The sequence below is a fragment of the Oryctolagus cuniculus genome, chromosome 1, assembly GCF_051225735.1.
Source record: "Oryctolagus cuniculus isolate XC-2025 breed Fujian yellow rabbit chromosome 1, ASM5122573v1, whole genome shotgun sequence".
Classification (NCBI taxonomy): Eukaryota; Metazoa; Chordata; class Mammalia; order Lagomorpha; family Leporidae; genus Oryctolagus; species Oryctolagus cuniculus.
Genome location: NC_142867.1, coordinates 659,822 through 678,087, shown reverse-complemented (window position 1 = coordinate 678,087; position 18,266 = coordinate 659,822). Strand labels below are relative to the sequence as shown.

Sequence of the window (18,266 nt, the reverse complement as noted above, 5' to 3'; positions counted from 1 at the left end):
GAGACACAGACAGAGACACACAGACACACACACACAGAGACACACACACAAAGACACAGACACACACACACACAAGGCCACGGGGGCACCGACACAGCCTGGGCCGATGCGGCCACAGCCTGGGGACCCTGCACCCCCAGAAGCGGTAGAGGCAGGAGGGACCCTCCTGGGAGCCCCCCGGGCTCTGGGCTCCGTGACGGCGAGGGAATGGACGTCTGTGGGTCTGAGGCCAGCCGGCCGTGGTCGCAGGGCCTCACGCCCGCCTACCTTCAGGCTGTCGGCCATGATGACCACGCTGGGGTCGGTCAGCGCGCTCAGCAGCTGTCTCGTGGCTCGCTTCTTCTCCTGCCGGTAGCTCTCCTTCTGCGCCTGGCCGGGGCCGGGCGGGCAGTCACAGGGAGCCCCGGCTGCCCCCAGCCCCAGCCACCCTGCAGCCCTGGGGGTGGGGACGGGGGCCTCCCAGGGCCCGGGCTCACCTTCAAGGTCTCCTTCTTGGTGACCCTGGCTGTCGGGGACACACACTCCTTGGGGGACCCATTGCACAGCCTGTACTCTGCCTGCGCGAGAGAGAGGTGGGCGTGGGGGGACTGAGGCCCAGGGGGGCGGCTGGGCCACAGGCTGGCAGCAGGGCCGGCTCGAGGCCACGGCAGTCAGAGAAAGACGCCCTCGTCCCCGCCCGGCACGCGGCTCCCCGGCCCCCGCACATCTGGGGTGCCAAGGGGGCAGTGAGGGGGCAGCAGGAAGCCCCTCCCCTGGACACACAGGGGTGGGGCGGGCAGGGTGGCAGAGGTGGGGTTCGCAGACCCCAGGCTGTTTCTCGAGACCTGCGCTCCACTGTCCCTCCCCGGAGGCCACCTCTGGGCGAGGCCGGCACGCGCTTTGGGGGTGCAGGGAGCCCCGAGTCCATCTACAGATGGCGACACCCAGGCCGGGGCAGTCAGCTGTCAGGCTGCAGGCTCAGGGCAGCTCTGTGGGGCCGGAGCCGAGTGAGAGCCCAAAGGACGTCGGGTGATGGCTGAAGGTCTCACACTCAGCTCCGGTGCTCGGCACAGGGCCAGGCCGCCCCGCACACACCGCCTGCGGCTGCTTTTCTGTACCCACAATGCTGAGTGTTCACAGCACTGAGTACCTACAGTGCTGAGTACCTGCAGTGCTAAGTACTTCCGGTGTTGAGTACTCCCAGAGCTGAGCACACACAGTGCAGAGTACCTGCAATACCGAGTACCCACAGTGCTGAGTGCTCACAGCACTGAGTACCTACAGTGCTGAGTACTTCCGGTGTTGAGTACTCCCAGAGCTGAGCACCCACGGCACTGAGTACCCACACTGTGAGTACCTGCAGTACCGAGTACCCACAGTGCTGAGTGCTCACAGCACTGAGTATCTACAGTGCTGACTACTTCCAGTACTGAGTACTCCCAGTGCTGAGTACCTACAGCGCTGGGTTCCTGCAGCAGCAAAACCTGAGCCACTCTGCCTGGTCTGCTGCAGAAGAGCTGGGCTGCCTCTGACCTCTGTCGGCTGAGCGCCCAGGGCTCCCGCCGGCTCCCACGTGGCCTCGGGGGCGAGGGAGGCCCCGTCCAGGCTGGAAGGCCTGGGCCCAGTGCCCTCAGCACGGCTGGTGGTACCGGGGAGCACCTGCCGGGCGTGCCGGGGCCTGCTGTGTCTGCAGCACATCCTGGGGAACTCGCCCCAGACCCCCCATCCTGGGGAACTCGCCCCAGACAGACCCCCCCATCCTGGGGAACTCGCCCCAGACCCCCCATCCTGGGGAACTCGCCCCAGACCCCCCATCCTGGGGAACTCGCCCCAGACCCCCCATCCTGGGGAACTCCCCCCAGACCCCCCATCCTGGGGAACTCGCCCCAGACCCCCCATCCTGGGGAACTCCCCCCAGATCCCCCATCCTGGGGAACTCGCCCCAGACCCCCCATCCTGGGGAACTCCCCCCAGATCCCCCATCCTGGGGAACTCGCCCCAGACCCCCCATCCTGGGGAACTCGCCCCAGACAGACCCCCCATCCTGGGGAACTCCCCCCAGACCCCCCATCCTGGGGAACTCGCCCCAGACCCCCCATCCTGGGGAACTCCCCCCAGACCCCCCATCCTGGGGAACTCCCCCCAGGCCCCCCATCCTGGGGAACTCGCCCCAGACCCCCCATCCTGGGGAACTCGCCCCAGACCCCCCATCCTGGGGAACTCGCCCCAGGCCCCCCATCCTGGGGAACTCCCCCCAGACCCCCCATCCTGGGGAACTCCCCCCAGACCCCCCATCCTGGGGAACTCCCCCCAGACCCCCCATCCTGGGGAACTCGCCCCAGACCCCCCATCCTGGGGAACTCGCCCCAGGCCCCCCATCCTGGGGAACTCCCCCCAGACCCCCCATCCTGGGGAACTCGCCCCAGGCCCCCCATCCTGGGGAACTCGCCCCAGACAGACCCCCCATCCTGGGGAACTCGCCCCAGACCCCCCATCCTGGGGAACTCGCCCCAGACCCCCCATCCTGGGGAACTCCCCCCAGACCCCCCATCCTGGGGAACTCGCCCCAGACAGACCCCCCATCCTGGGGAACTCCCCCCAGGCCCCCCATCCTGGGGAACTCGCCCCAGGCCCCCCATCCTGGGGAACTCCCCCCAGGCCCCCCATCCTGGGGAACTCGCCCCAGACCCCCCATCCTGGGGAACTCGCCCCAGACCCCCCATCCTGGGGAACTCGCCCCAGACCCCCCATCCTGGGGAACTCCCCCCAGGCCCCCCATCCTGGGGAACTCGCCCCAGACCCCCCATCCTGGGGAACTCGCCCCAGGCCCCCCATCCTGGGGAACTCCCCCCAGGCCCCCCATCCTGGGGAACTCCCCCCAGACCCCCCATCCTGGGGAACTCCCCCCAGACCCCCCATCCTGGGGAACTCCCCCCAGACCCCCCATCCTGGGGAACTCGCCCCAGGCCCCCCATCCTGGGGAACTCGCCCCAGACAGACCCCCCATCCTGGGGAACTCGCCCCAGACCCCCCATCCTGGGGAACTCCCCCCAGACCCCCCATCCTGGGGAACTCGCCCCAGACAGACCCCCCATCCTGGGGAACTCCCCCCAGACCCCCCATCCTGGGGAACTCGCCCCAGACCCCCCATCCTGGGGAACTCCCCCCCAGACCCCCCATCCTGGGGAACTCGCCCCAGACCCCCCATCCTGGGGAACTCCCCCCAGGCCCCCCATCCTGGGGAACTCGCCCCAGACCCCCCATCCTGGGGAACTCGCCCCAGGCCCCCCATCCTGGGGAACTCCCCCCAGATCCCCCATCCTGGGGAACTCCCCCCAGACCCCCCATCCTGGGGAACTCGCCCCAGACCCCCCATCCTGGGGAACTCGCCCCAGATCCCCCATCCTGGGGAACTCGCCCCAGACCCCCCATCCTGGGGAACTCGCCCCAGGCCCCCCATCCTGGGGAACTCGCCCCAGGCCCCCCATCCTGGGGAACTCGCCCCAGGCCCCCCATCCTGGGGAACTCCCCCCAGATCCCCCATCCTGGGGAACTCCCCCCAGACCCCCCATCCTGGGGAACTCCCCGCAGGCGCCCAGTGGACGCTGGAGCCACTGACAGCGCCACACCCTGCACCCGCTGTTGCTCCCATGCACGCACACTTGTGATCAAGGCTGACCTCGGGGTCAGGCTCGGCAGAGAGAGGACAGCCACGGTGTGGGCCCCTGCAGGGAGGTGACTCCCGGCCCTGGGCCAGGGGATGGAGCCGGGCAGCGGGAGAGGCCACCACGCGGCTCAGAAGGGGGTGAACATTGTGACAACCTGTGGCCGGGTCCCGTTATCATCCCCATTCCACGGACTGGGAAACCGAGGCGCAGCAGAGAAAGAGCTCCCGGGCTCACAGAGCTGGGGAGTGGCCGGGCTGGCCAGGCTCGGCCTCGGGCACGGGTCAGAGGCGAGATGAGGTGTCGCTCCCCCTCTTCATGGAGGAACGACACAAAACCCTGCGCTGTTCTTTCGTCTGCTCGGCCCTCCCCGGGTTTGCTGCTGGTTCTTCCCGGGTTGCCTACTGTCCCTTCCACCTCCGTGGAAGGGCAGTTCCCCCTGCCACTTTCCCCACTTCCGCAGGGGAGCCGCACACCGCCGGCCGGCTCTCTCGGGGGCTGCACAGGTGTTCCCCTTAGATGTTCCTGGTGCATGTTGTCTCTCTCCTCCTTTATAGTCCTCCTCCGCCAATCCCAACTCGGCTGCCCACACGCCGAGTACGCTGCTCTCCTCCAATCAGGAGCAGGTCCTGCTGTTTATTGGTTGAACTGGAGGCAGCTGTGTAGAAGCTGTTTCTCCCTTCTCAGCGCCATATTGTGGGAGAGCAGATGCATAGAATAAGTCTTAATTCCAGTAACTTAGTCTAGTCCGAGTTGCTCCCAGTTGCTCCCCACAATGAGGGTGCCCTGTGCACGGAGAGCAGCAGTAGACGGGGCCCCAGGCATGGGCGCTGTGTGTGGTTTTGTCATCGCATGCGCAGCCTTGCGCATACTGAATACAACGGCTCAGGGGCCGGCGCTGTGGCGTAGCGGGTAAGGCTGCCGCCTGCAGTGCCGGCATCCCACATGGGTGCCGGTTTCCAGTCCCGGTTCCAATCCAGCTCTCTGCTATGCCCTGGGAAACATGGAAGATGGCCCAAGTCCTTGAGTCCCTGCACCCACGTGGGAGACCTGGAGGAAGCTCCTGGCTCCTGGCTTTGGCCTGGATGTTGCGGCCATTTGGGGAGTAAACCAGCACATGGAAGACCTCTCCCTTTCTCTCTGTAACTCGCTCAAATTAATTAATTAAAAATGCCGCGGGAGGGTGTGAGAAGGGAAGCCATAGTGAACGGCGCCCTTTAGAGCCCGGGCAGCCACACAGCAACCCCGTGCCCACCGCCCGCCCTGCACGCTTCCAGGGGAGGGAGCTGACCCCTGCCCAACACCGTGCCCCTGGGGGACATACGCTGGACACAGAGGGACAGCGCCGCCCCAGGAGTTGGCACAGAGACAGGAAACAGAACTGGGGCCTGAGTCTCGGGGGGTGGTGACGGCTGCCGACTGCGCACTCATACGGCCGAGGAGGTGTGGTCACATTGCGTCTATGGCACCACAATTCCAAGTTCTTTAAAATCCAAACTGGTAAATAATTGGGGTGGAGGAGGGGCGGCAGGCGCTGGGAGGGACCCCGTGACCCCAGTTCCACGTGGGATGCAGAGAACCCAGGCCTTGGCTCATGGCCACAGCGGGGATGGTGGCTGGGCAGGGGCGGCCTCGGCTCTGACCCCGCGCTCACCTGCCCTGTCAGCCAGGACCTGGCGCCACCAACCGCGGGCAGAGATGCCCAGAGGCCCCGCCTACTCCCTGGACCCAGGGTCTGCGTGGGGCACCGTGGGGAGTGTGGGGTGTGGGCTGCCCAGCCCCAGAACTTGGCACCACCTGGTGAAGATGGTGCACCTGGCAGGGGGACGCAGGCCTGGACGGAGGCAGGGCACCTGGCTGGGTCTCCCTACACCCCTGGGGCTCACCTCCTTCCTGGGGAACCTTCTGCCCAACCCCCCGAGACCACCCAGGTGCCCCGGCTCCTCCCTCCCTGGCTCAGTGGCCCCCAGGGACGGCCAGGAAGGGTGGGCTCCAGGAGCCTCCAGTGGCTCCTCCCCACCCCAGTCCTTCCACAGAGGGCTCTTACCGGTGGCACCCTGGTGGCAGAGCCTGGGGTCGGGGGCCCCTCGTCCCTTGGCAGCGATGGACCGTTGGGCTCCGTGGTCTTCCCTGCAAGACAGCGGTCGGGGTGAGGCCGGGGCCAGGACCTGGCACCTGGACACTGCCTTGGGGATGCCTCAGGGGCCCCGGTCCAAAGACCACGGGGGTGGGGGAGCCCACGGAGCCCCCAGAGAGCACAGCCTGGCCCTCCCATCCCTGGAGGACAAGGGTGGCGTCCAGGCTCAGAGCGGGCAGGGACCACACATTCCTGCAGCCGGACGCCACCAGCCTGAGAGCCAGGAACTCAGGGGCACTGGCCAGGCAGGTAGAGGCCACCGCTGGTCCCATCCAGCCTGCCCGTGGCCCTCCCTGCCTTGCCCGGGGGGCCCTCTGCCTCCCCCAGCCAGGTCCTAGCTATCCTGGGGACGAATCTCCAGATGTGGACAACCGGTGGGACCGTGCCTTGCCTCCAGGAATGACGGACAATGGGGACGTGTCCCCTCCCTCTGAGGTGGACAGCCACTGGGGACACATCCTGCCCCTCTGAGACTGACAGCCCATGGGGACCTGCCCCGCCCCTCCCCACCCCTCTCTGCTGAGGGTCACAGGTTCAAGGGCCGCAGGGAAAAAAGGCCACAGAGTTCCCTTCCCAGGAGTCCGGGTCCTGCTAGCTGTCCCCAGGCCGCGGGGAGGGCATGGCCAAGGCAGAATTTCCCGGAGGGGCTCTGGGCTCTGGGTGTGGGGGGCATTGTCACACACAGAGCGGAGGGGACGCGGCTGAGCCTTGTGGGCACGGAGCCGTCGGGGATGCCACAGAGGGGACGTGTGGGCGTCACGTGCTCGCCGCTGTGTGCCGAGGCCTCGGGGGGCCAGGTCTGGGCCGGCGGCCCCCTCGGAGCCCAGGACCCCCGGGGAGCGTGTGGAGTGCCCGCATTTCACACAATGGGCTCACAGCGGTCCAGTCGCTGGCCGGGACTCGGGGTCCCCGGGACGGAGGCTGCCCCAGAGCCGCTCCTCCCTCTGCTCTGCGCACGGGCTGCACCTGGCCCCGCAGGTCCCTCCTGGAAGCCACCCCACCCAGTGCCTTGCCACCCAGCAAGCCCTCTGTTCATCAACCCTGCGCAAAGCCGGTGCCGGGCAGCCCAGGAGGGGACCCCTGGCGCCACGCCAGCCCCCCGCACGCCAGCACGCACCTGGGCCCAGAGGGCAGAGCTCGCTGTCGGCGCCCAGGAGCAGGTTCCGGCTGAGCTTCCGCAGGTCTGCCTTCTGCGGGGCAGAGGCCGGCGGGCACAGCGCGAAGCGACACCTGAGCAAGGTCTCCTCCTTCATGGCGTGGCCGCCGGCGGGCTTCTGCAGGGGCCGGGGGGCAGGCGGTCAGCGCACGGCGGGGACCCGGGGCCGCCCCAGCCCCACTCACCTGCTCAGGTGCACGGCCCCGCCCCGCCCACGCAGCGTCCTTCTTGCCTCCCACAGCGCCCCCAGGACAGCGCCCGGGGCGGACACAAGCAGCGGCCAGGAGGGGGCGGCGACCAGTCGCTGAGGCTGCCGGCCACGCCCACGGCAGCGCCTCGCTGGACCGAGGCCGGCAGTGGGCAGCAGCAGCCGGCTCTCCCTCCTGCCCTCTCACAGCCCTGATCCCATCCCCGCCCCGGGCACTTCCAAGTTGATGGTGCTGAACCCACCAAGCCTCAGCCGGTTCTACGGAGATCATGGCTCCGTGTGGACAGAGCGAGGCCTCTGTTCTCCCCGTCTGTCCAGCCCGAGGGGCGACCTCCTTAAAGACCTGCTGGCCGGGCCCCCCCTTGCTCCACTCTCGGGGCGGCCGCCTGCTGTCTCCCGGGGTGGGGGCCTCACACAGACTTCCCTGCTGGACTCAGGGACTGGAGGGTGCTTCCCAGGTGGGTGGCAAGGCCCAAAGTGTCCCTGGTCTGCCCCAGCCCTGGAGCCCAGGGGTGAGAAGGAGAGGCTGTCAGGCAGTGGCCCGCACCCCCCATTCCCGAGCTCCAGCACGCCCTCTGCTGGTGGTGAACCTGCCCCACTGGTGACCCGGCCGGCTGGTCTGCACCCAGGGAGCCCTGTCTTCCGGGGCAGGGGCTTCTGACCCAGCGACGGTCACTGCCTGCACGTGAGCCAAGTCGGGCAGGTTCTGCCACCCAGCTCCAGAGTTTCTGCCTCTCACAGCCTACGGGGAAAGAGGACGGGGGCCTGGGGCACCTGCTCCTGCTTTTTGGGAGTCAGGGACAACACGTCCCACCTACGCAGGTGCATCTCGGCCAGGGAGTCAACACCTAGGAGGCCCGGAGTCTGGAGCACCCAGGCTGCACTGGGCACGGGGGCCAGGGGAGCGTGGGCGGGGGGCTCCCTCTCCTTGGCACAGGGGCCAGGGGAGCGTGGGCGGGGGCCTCCTTCTCCTGGAGCCCCCTTCTTCAGGACCTGAGTCTGGCAGACTGGGGAAGGGACAGGGGCTGCTGTCTGCCCGGCCGGAGACTGGCCCACAGCTCGGCCTCCGCCCCTGTCTGGCCTCTGCCCCGTCTGGCCTCCGCCCCGTCTGGCCTCTGCCCCCGTCTGGCCTCCGCCCGTCCACCTGAGGCGGCGTGGGGAGGGGATCATGAGTCGCCTTTTCTCTCTCACCACAGTTTCTTCCAGCACCGGTCACCACCAGAGGGACTCGCCAGCCGGTGAGCTCACCACCCACACAACATCCACCACCCATCCACCCACCCATCCATCCACCCAGTACCCGCCCATCATCCACCATCCACCCAGCATCCATCCGTCCATCCACCCATCATGCACCCACCCATCCGTCCATCCGTCCATCCGTCCACCTCCACCCACCCATCCATCCGTCCATCCACCCATCATGCACCCACCCACCCATCCGTCCATCCGTCCATCCGTCCACCCACCCATCCATCCGTCCATCCACCCATCATGCACCCACCCACCCATCCGTCCATCCGTCCATCCACCCAGCGTCCATCCATCATCCCCCCATCCCCTCTTCCCTCCCCTGCTCCTTGACTCAATCCATGAATCTCTGGGGTCAGTCGGCCGCGCAGCCCAATTCCCCCTTCCCTCCTGTCCGCGATCAGACACATCAGGTGCTGTGCCACCAGCCCCAGCACAGTTCAGGGGCATCTGCCCGGCAGCTGACAGCCCAGGCCAGTGGCTGGGCCCTGCAGACACTGACCTCAGTCCTCCACGCCCGGGGGTTAAAGGTGCCTTGAGGGGGGAAGGAGGGGCTGCCTGGTCACGTCAGAGGTCAATCCAGGCCACACCTCTGGGCCCTCAGCCCACAGCCCAGCCTCCGCCCCCTTCCCATGCCCCCAGGTGCCCCCACCTCCCGCTCTCGCCTGCTCTGCTGTGGCCACGCTGGCCCCCGCTGTGGTCCTGGAGAAGGCCAAGCCCATTCCCGCCGGGATGCGCCATGCCGCGCCGGCTCCACGGACCTGCCCCTGCTCAGATTCCACACCCCCGAGGGCGGGGCCGCCCGCACTGGCTCTACGCAAATTCCCCGGAGGGCAGCGCCGGCCCCATCTCTCGGCTTCTGCGGTCTCAGCTACAGGGATGGCCGACTTCCTGGGCCCACCTGGGACCCTCGGACCCTGGCTCCTGCCTGTGCCAGCCACGCAACCTCCCCTGCCCCTCGATTGCTGGTCTGTACGCGGCCGGTCCTCGGCCATGGTTCTGCCCTTCAGACATGGACTGTGGCCTCCCCTGGCCCTTAGGACCCCGAGGCCCAGGTGCAGGAGGGACGCTGCCAGGCCCGGGCAGGGGCGCAGGGAGCTCACAGGAGATGGCCCAGGCCATGGGACAGCCCCTCCTCGGACACCACATCCAAGCTGGCCGCCCACACCGTGGAAGGTCAGGCCCGCCCTCTTCGGGAGACCAGGGCATGGCCAGCTATGCTTCCCGCTGCATGGCCCCCCTGTCGGTCCCTGGAGGCAGCACCGAGCCTCCACCTTCCAGGTCTCACCGTCATGGCCGTAGCAGGCAGGAACCCCACCACTGGGGTCACGTGTGCCCTGGGAACCCTGCTAAGCCAGCCCCGGTTCCCACCCACTGCTGGGTCACAGGCCCCTGCAGGCCCCCTCTCCCTCCTCTTGCCCTGCACAGGGCCACCTGGGAGTTGGGGAGGGGCCCAGGGGACAGCTGCGGGGGAGGCAGATCCAACTCCGTGGGCCTGAGAGCCGCGTCCACATACCCAACGTCAGGAGGGCTGGCTCCCGGTGCACACGGCGGAGACGGGTCAGGCCGCTTCCTCCCTGGGCAGCCCCGAGCCCCTCAGGGTGCCCACCTCCGGGCAGCTGGAGAGGCACCAAGCGCTCCAACCCCACACTGAGGTCGGCTGGCGGGCAGCAAAGTCTCCCTGGGCCCCGCGCAAGCCGTGCCCGCCCACGCTGCCTTCCGTCTGGCCCCATGTGCGCTGCCCGCCCCTGCCCGCTGCATTCCCAGGTGCCCACCTTCAGGCCAGCACAATGTGGCCTTGTGCAGAAGGTCGTGGGCGCCACAGCAGGCTGCCCCAAGCCACTGGACGCAGCCTGGTGCCTTCTGAGTGCCCCCCCAAGAGGCCAGCACCAGCCCGGCCCAGCAGAGCTGTTTCCCCCAGGAGACACCAGCACGAGGGCTGGAACCTGCCAGGCTGCTGTCCCTGGGCTGGGCTGACCGCACGGGGCTCTCTTAGGCCATCTCTTCAGGGCCCTCTGGCACCCACTCTGGCTCGGGAACTGGGCCCCCTCCAGGCCTCCCGCTGTGCCGATGGGCCCTCGAGCCCCCGCCCTTGCATTCACTCCGCCTGGGTCGGGGCGGCTGACAGGTGGGGAGGCCCCAAGACGCAGGGGCTCCAGCCGTGCCCAGACCCTCCCCAGGCGAGCCCAGCGCAGCGAGTCCTCTCTGCGCACTGGAGATGGGAGAGGGGAGACAGAAGGGCAGGCAGGACGGGGCCTCCCAGACACGGCCGCGCCGAGCAGGGGATGGCACGGGGCCGGCCTGGCTGTGCTCAGCCGGGTCAGGTGTCCGTGGGCCCAGCCAGCCTCGACCACCCCGACCCTCAATGCAGCTCTGTAGCGCGTGGTCAGCTGGCCCAGGCGCACCCACCTGCCACTTGCTCCGGCAGCCCTCGAAGCCCCAGCCACGGGAGCCACGCCGGACGTGGTCCCACAGACCCCGCCTGCCTGTCCCAACTGAAAGGACTCCACTACTCAGGGGCAACCTACAGCTCCCCTGGGGGCTGCACAAGCAGGCGGGGGAGGGGGCTCTGCAGCCAGCAGGAGACCCTGTCGCTCTCAGCCCCGCCCCTGCCAGCCACAGTGCCTGGGCTCCCAGGGACTCCACACCCACGCCCTGGAGAGGCGCTCGGCCCCTGTGCCTGGCCTTCCCACAGGAAGACTGCTGGCCACAGGCCGCCAGACACCCAAGCTCAGGTCTGCCTCGCTCCCTCCCCAGCAGGCGGGGCCCCCCAGGCTCAGGGGCCGGGGATGGGGGTGGTGGCTCAGTGGATGCTGACCCCCGCCCCGCCCCCGCCCCCGCCTGCCCTCATGGAGACCCCTGGGGCGGACATCACTGAGCTGGCCCGAGAGAGGGAGAAGGCCAGGAGGCCGGGGCAGGCCCAGCCGCACACCAGCGGTGTCTGTGGGCCTCCGCCTGGCCCTGCCCCGGCCCGGCCGCGGCCCCGGCCCCCTCACCTCACTGACTGTGGGCTAGGACATCAGCGTGCTCGCTGCCGTCCGCCGTGCTCGGACACCACGGCTGTCCTGGTCTCTGGCTCGGGCCTGCAGCCGCCGGGCCTCGTCTGACTCCATGGCTGCCTGGGCCGGCCGCTGCTGGGGGCGGCCGCTGCCTGCTGGCTCTGCCCGGCCGCCTGCCCTCTCCTCTTGCTGTGATTGTGATGACAGCATGGGGGGCCACAGGGGCTCACAGAGGCAGCTGGGGAGGGGGCCGCAGACCCCTCGACCGCCCCCGCCCAGGTCCCCTCCCCTGCCCCGACACGGACCTGCTCGGGCCCCAGCCCCAGGGTTCCCGGGAAGCAGGCAGTGGCGGAGTCCCCTCTGCCAGGAAGCCGAAATCCCGCCCCAGACGGAGCCGGGAGCCACGGCGGCCTGGACCCGCTGCCGCCTCCAGCACCGGCCTCATCCACCCGCTGACCGGCCAGACCAGCAGCCAGTGAGGGGCGAGGCACCCTGAGCCCCGCCATCCAGGCCCACAGCACCGGTGACCAGGCTCACCCGGCCCCTGGACCCAGCACCCTGGCCTGGCCAGACCCCACGCGAGGCACCTGCTTCCTGGGGAGGCAGCAAGGGGCCGGCCAGCAGCCAGGCCCCCCGAGATGATGGTGGCATTGACCCCGATGACCCCGTGCAGCTGGGGCAGCCCTGGGGTTCCCCAAGCCTCCACGGCCAGCAGGCCCCTTGGCTGTCCACTCTGCTGCCGGCCATGGCCGCAGGGACAGCACCGGCCTCTCATCCACAGGCCCCAGCCAACCCAGTGCTCCACTGGCTCCACCCCCGTCCCGTGGCCCCACCACAGCAGCCACACAGCGGGGCCTGCCCATCTCCTCAGTGTCTCCTGGTCCCCTCCCCAGCCCAGCCCCGCCTCCAGCTGTCAAAGCCGCCACCGCTGCCCAGGGCCTCGCGCCCTGCCTCCTGTCAATCAGACCCTTCCAGAGGCCCCCAGAGGCCCCCAGAGGCTCTCCCTGCGTCCAGCCCCAGGGCCAACCGGCCGCAGCCATCAGCCCCTGGGACCCACATCGTCCTAGCTCCCCTGAGTGGGGGCCTGGAAGGGTCGTGCCCTCATGGCCGCCCCACGCCCTCCCTGCCGTCATCACCACTCTGCTCCCCAGCCTCCCTGCCCTCAGCCTGCACACGCCCCCCCCGGGCTCCGAGGACCAGTGAGGCCGCCCTCACAGACGTCAGGGACGGCTTGTGCACCTGCCCGAGGCAGCCTCGGCCACCGTTCGGCTCTCAGGGCTGCGCAGGGAGGCCGGGCCCAGCGTCGGGGAAGCAGGGAGGCCGGGCCAGCAGTAGGGAGGTGAGGAGGCCGGGCCCAGCGTTGGGGAGGTGAGGAGGCCGGGCCCAGTGGCGGGGAAGTGGGGAGGCCGGGCCCAGTGTCAGGGAGGCAGGGAGGCTGGGCCCGTGGTGGGGAGGCGGGGAGGCGGGGAGGCGGGGAGGCCGTGCTGCTGGGGCTGAGCGTCCACAGTCAGTGACGCACACAGCGGTCCCACGGCCGGGTGATGCCTGAGCCCCTGCACTGTCTCGCCTGGTCATCAAAGTGACCGCCTCTCACGGACCTGTCCCAGCAGTCACAGACACGAATGTGCACAGAGACACACGTGCACATACAGACACGCGGACACACAGACACAGGCCACAGACACACATGCACACACACACAATCACACACACGCACATGGGCTTATCACATGTACACACATGTACACTGACACACGTGGACACACAGGCCACACACACGCACACAGACACACATGCACACACAGACACATATACACATAAATACACACGTGGACACACAGACCAGAGAAGCACAGGCCACACACATCCATACACACACACACATGCATACACATACTGACGTGTGGACGCACACAGACACACACACAACCACAGACACACAAGCACACGGGCGCACACACATGCACACACAGACTCACAGAGCAAACGAGGGTGCCCCGGGCTTCTGCCCCGTCAGCCACCGTGTCCCAGGGGCCTGGCGGTGCCTGGAGGCAGCTTCCGCGGGGGAGGGCGCCCGGAGCCAGGGCCCCGAGGCCCGGGGAGTGGACGGCACGTTGCCGGCTCTTCCTGAAGCCCGTGTTCTGGTCTCCAGGTCAACACATCTGCGGCAGTGGCAGCTGCTCTCTCTCAGGTCATCTTCCTGGGGGCCGGGGGAGGGGGCAGGGCAAGGGCCGGGCCCAAGGTGGGCACGTCCAACAGGTGGCCGCTGTGGCTGGACGCGGGAGCTTTGGGCCAGAGGCCTGCTCATACCCGGCCCCATGGATGCCTGTGTCCGGCAGGGTGTCTCTGGGCAGAACAGGACACAAGTCCTCCCTGGGGAGGGGTCTCCTGGCGTGGACTCACTTTTCCCATCTGTGACTCCAGGCAGCCCTCGCCCCGCCTGGCCCCACGCCCGGCCGTGAGCACCGGCTCCATCTCCTGGGTCCCCAGGAACGACCCCTCCCCCTCCCTCCTAGTCCACTCGGCGGGGCCGGCAGAGCCCGGCTCTGCGCCCGTGTCGCCGGGCGTGGCAGCAGCCTGACCACCACCTGCACGCGTGGGCCCTGTGCTGGGTGAAAGCCCACGTCCTGGCCCCGGGCCCCGGCACAAAAGCTGCTCACAGACTCAGGCTACGAGGAGACCACCCCGGGGACACAGACCCAGAGGAGAAAGGGACGTGAAGCTGGGGGGGGAGGTGGCCACAACCAGGCGAGGCCTGAAGCCACCCAGCTGTGGGTGTCGGTCATGGCTGCCCAGGACTCTCGCACCCCAGGAGGCCAGGGGACAAGCTGTCTTCCGGCCCCTGCCCAGCAAGAAGGCGGGGCTGACGGGGAAGCCCCAGGCCCCGGGACCTCCCTGCGGCTGAGGAGCCGGGAGAGCGGTTCCCAGGCCTCCTGGGCCAGCACCGACCAAACCGTCCTGGCTCAAACCCAGAAAGTGGGCGGCTCCTTGGCGGATGCCAGCCCGGCCCTGGGAGGGGTTTCCAGGCGACACAACAACACCACGCAGGGCGCGGGGTGTGGGGCGGCCTGTCGCCAGGGTCACCCTCTCCCCGCCTCTGTGCGGCCACTCTGCGGCCATCACAGCTGCCTGACCCCTGGCTCTGGCCGCCCAGGCAAAGTGCCACCCACCTGTGCCTCCGAGACCACGGGCGCTGAAGGGGGCTTCCCTCAGCACCCCATGGTCCGACTCGGCACAGCCCTGACCTCCGACCTGTGGCCCCGAGCCGGGCAGCCGTGGGTGCAAAGCCCCCGTGGGTGGACGAAGCTCACGCATCTCGGCCGCTGTGGGCTCCACCACGTGCACTGCCGGCTCTCTAACCGCTGCCACAACCCCGCGTTTCTTGCCTGCAGACGCGAGCTGATGTCGAGAACCAGGTCTGACCCCCCTGGGCCCCGTCCTGACCGGGGGGCCCCTGTGCCCCCTGCCGCTGAGCGTGGGGACCGGACCTCGGCTTGCCCAGGTCCCCGTCCCCCGAGAGCAGCAGGCGTGCTGCGGGCGGCTTTCATTGTAGAATAAAAGGCGAGCATTGGAAACCATGGAGGAGTCGGCTGACCGACCAAGCCTGCTCAGCCCGCCCCAGGCCCCGCGGCCGCCCCTCCCCCACTCCGGCTGCGGCGTCCAGGCTCTGCCCAGCCCCCGTGGGGTCTCCGAGCCCCCCCACACCTGTCCTGAGCTCCAACAGCATAGAAGCCCCCCAAGACACCCAGGAGGGGCAGGGCCCAGACACACACGGCGAAGCAGGACACAGGAGGGCGGGAGCCGCCTCTCGGCAGGGCAGGCTGGGCCGCAGGCCCACAGGGCGCGCTCAGGCTCCTCAGCTTCCGACAGTCGGGGCTCCCAGACCACAACGCACTGGAGGAAGAAGCTCTTCTTAGAGACCCACAACCCTCGAGCAGGACGGTTAAGAACAGGAGCCTGGGGTCACTTAGTACCAGCAGCCACGGCACCGCCGCTCGGGCCGAGGCCCTGGAGGGACACCCAGGCGCCCGCCGGAGCCAGCACCTGCCTGTGGTCACTCGCTGAGCCGCTGCCTGGACGCCCACGGCCACCTCCAGCTGCCACGGTGGCAAGGGCGCCTGGCGGAAGGAGCCGCCTCTGGAGCTCTCGGCAGAGCCGCGGGCAGCACAGGCTCCCTGGAAGCCACGCCCCCTCCAGCAGGTCCCAGCCGGCAGCTCCCAGCCTCGGGGGGGCCTCCACGGCGCCCCCAGCCCCTGCACTCCACAGCACAGGGTGCGAGGGCCAGCCTGAGCGCTCCGAGGGCTCCCTGCACGGGGCGGGGGGCGGGGGCGGGGCAGCACCCAGGGCTGTGTGCCCGAGAGCCACGAGTCCTCGTCACACTCAGTACCAACAGCTGGAACTCAGCCACCACAAGGCACCGGTGACTGCCTGAGCTCGGGGCTGCGGCGCTGGGCTGGGGGCTCCGTGCAGAGCCCAAGACCCCGACACGAACACAGAGCTCGCTGAGCCGGGAGGGCCGGGAGCTGAGGGGGCAGGGCCAGCAGGACGGAGATGCTGACCTGAAGGAGGACAGGAGGGACGGAGAAGGCTGAGGCCAGACTCACCCGAGGCAGTGGGGCTCCGTGGGGGAGGCGGGGGCTCCAGGAGACCCAGGGAGGCCGGGTCAGGCCTGGGTTCACGCACACCCACCAGCAGCCAGGCCCTGCAGGGACACCGAGTCAGTGCTACAGGTGCGGGCAGAGGAGTGGACTCCCCAGGCTGGGAGAGGCAGCTGTGACGGCCGGCCGAGGGGTGCAGGCAGCCGAGCTGGCGCCCCCCGGTGAGCCCCGTGCTCAGCAATGGTGCGGCCTGCCCGAGGGAGCACCTGCAGTCCCCAGAGGACAGAGACGGGCACTGGCTGAGCAGCTTCACTGGGATCTCGCAGCCCAGGCCAGGGAGAGCCGCCCAGGCCCACGCAGCAGCCAGGCTCCCTGGGCGGCTGTGAGCTGCACAGGGGCCGGCAGGGCGTGCAGGGGCTGAGGGCAGGGAGGGCAAGGGCAGGGTCTGGATGTGGCAGCCACATCCTCGCGGTGGCACAGCCATGCCACAGACACTGAGACGTGCTGGGGACATCATCCAGGGGGCCCTCTGTGCCTCGCAGCCTGCAGGAGACCCCCCCCCCAGCCTGACCAGCCAGGCTGACCCCCAGCGGCCCCTCGGACAGGGCCAGGTCCTCCCCCTGGGGTTCCCATGTTTGGTCCCGTCTTCCATTTCCAGGTCACGGCGTCACGGCCACGCCCCACGGACTCTGCCAGCCTCTCGGGGCCGAGTACCTCGCCCCTTCCGGGCCCTGCAGGGCCGGCTGCTGCTCTTCAGGGGCTGAATCTAGGTCTTGGGGCGGGAGGGGACCCACGTGCTCCCGCAGGGGCCGAGCCCGGCGTGGGTGTGGCGTGGGCGAGGGTTCCCTTCAAAGCTGGCCACTCCATGCCCAGGGCTCGCTGCCCAGCGGTGCCGCCTCAGCTCTGAAACAGGGAAGCGGGGGTGGTGCCACCTCCCACGGAGGCGACAGCTCAGGACAGCTGGGTCAGGCGCCACACCAGGAGCAGAGGAGGGGGCAGGGAGGCGGAGGGAGGGTCTCCCGGCAGAGGCAGGGTCTACTGGGGTCCCTGGATGGCAGGCGGAGGAAACCCTCGGCCGGGGCCCTGGGGGTGGGCAAGGAAGGCTGGCGTGGCCCCCATGCCCCGGGAAGCCGCCTAATGACTTGTCAAGGGCTCACTCTGATCCAGGGGCAGGGACCAGAAACTGTGAGAAGCATCTCTGGGCTCCCGCGAGGGAGGCATGGCCTGGCCCGGAGGGAGTTTGGTCCGCACTGCCTGGCTCAGCAGTGGCCGACAGCAACCCAGGGGCTCCCCTCCAGGAACAGGGTCACAGCCCCCACCCATTTCCTGGCCTGAATCCCATTGGATCCCCACACAGCTGGGGGCAGGGGAGGGGGCAGGGTCGTCCCAGGAGGTCAGTGCCCTGTCCCACAGCCCAGCCAGTGCAGGGGCGGCCCGAGCCTTACTCACCCGACCAGGCGGGCAGAGAAATACCACGGCTGCAAGCCTCGAGCCACAGCAGGGGAGCGGCTGCACCCCAATGTCTGGGCCTAGAAATCCAGTGTGCAGTGACCAGGCCAGGGGCCAGGGCGGCTCCCCCATCCCCGACCCCCACAGGCCACGCATCAAGGCTCTCCCGCCCCTCCTGGAAGGGGGCCACTTCCCCCAGGCCAGCAGGGAGGGGACAGGGACCCGAGCGCCCAACTGCCGGGCTGGGCCCTGGCCTGCTTCCTCCCTGGACCACTCCACGGGCCAGCACGGTGTGGCCCACGCTGATTCCAAACTCTGCCAGGGACAGAGGGGCGGTGGCCACAGCCTGGTGACGAGAAGCAGCCTGGCCTGCGGCTGGAGGGGCGCAGAGTCCCCAGGGCGCCCTCCTCGTGTTTCTGTGTACGTTTTTAGAAGCTGAGGAGTTTGGGGGGCCTTCCCTCCCCTCTGTTAGCCCAGCTTCATCTCAGCCAATGTCCACCCGAGCCCTCTTGCATCAGCTGGGACAAAGGACGCACACTCTGCCTCCGCGGTCCTGACTCCTCCACGCAGGACCGGGCGCGGGGCGGAGGGAGGAGGTGACCTGCTCGCCGCGTCCCGGCTGCCCCCGGCCAGCACTGCTTGGCCCAGGCGTCCCCTCTGGCCTCTGTGGGCTCGCAGCACCCGCCCGGGGCCCGCTCCGGCCTGATGGCCTTCTCTGGATTAAGCCACTCGATTGGACAAACACAAAGCCATGATCATTGTGGGCACAGACGCACGCGGCTGATGAAACAGGACCCCGTGTGGCGTCTCAGAGCAGGGACGTC

At 69.0% G+C, this 18,266-nt stretch overlaps 1 protein-coding gene across 3 annotated transcripts in view; it reads right to left on the bottom strand.

Moving 5' to 3' along the window:
* The window catches only part of OSBPL5 (oxysterol binding protein like 5), a 37,550-nt gene that overhangs the window by 16,612 nt on the left and 2,672 nt on the right, over window positions 1-18,266 (bottom strand). For 2 of the 3 annotated variants that reach the window (XM_070063518.2, XM_070063533.2), the window contains exons 2-5: window positions 6,899-7,055; window positions 5,692-5,774; window positions 477-557; window positions 268-369 (exon numbers count right to left, since the gene is read on the bottom strand). In XM_070063518.2, coding sequence (XP_069919619.2) covers window positions 268-369; window positions 477-557; window positions 5,692-5,774; window positions 6,899-7,034 — 402 coding nt within the window. In that variant the 5' untranslated portion in view covers window positions 7,035-7,055. Of the gene's footprint in view, window positions 1-267; window positions 370-476; window positions 558-5,691; window positions 5,775-6,898; window positions 7,056-15,999; window positions 16,021-18,266 lie in introns of those variants that run through there. The other variant, XM_070063542.2, reaches the window with a different exon arrangement.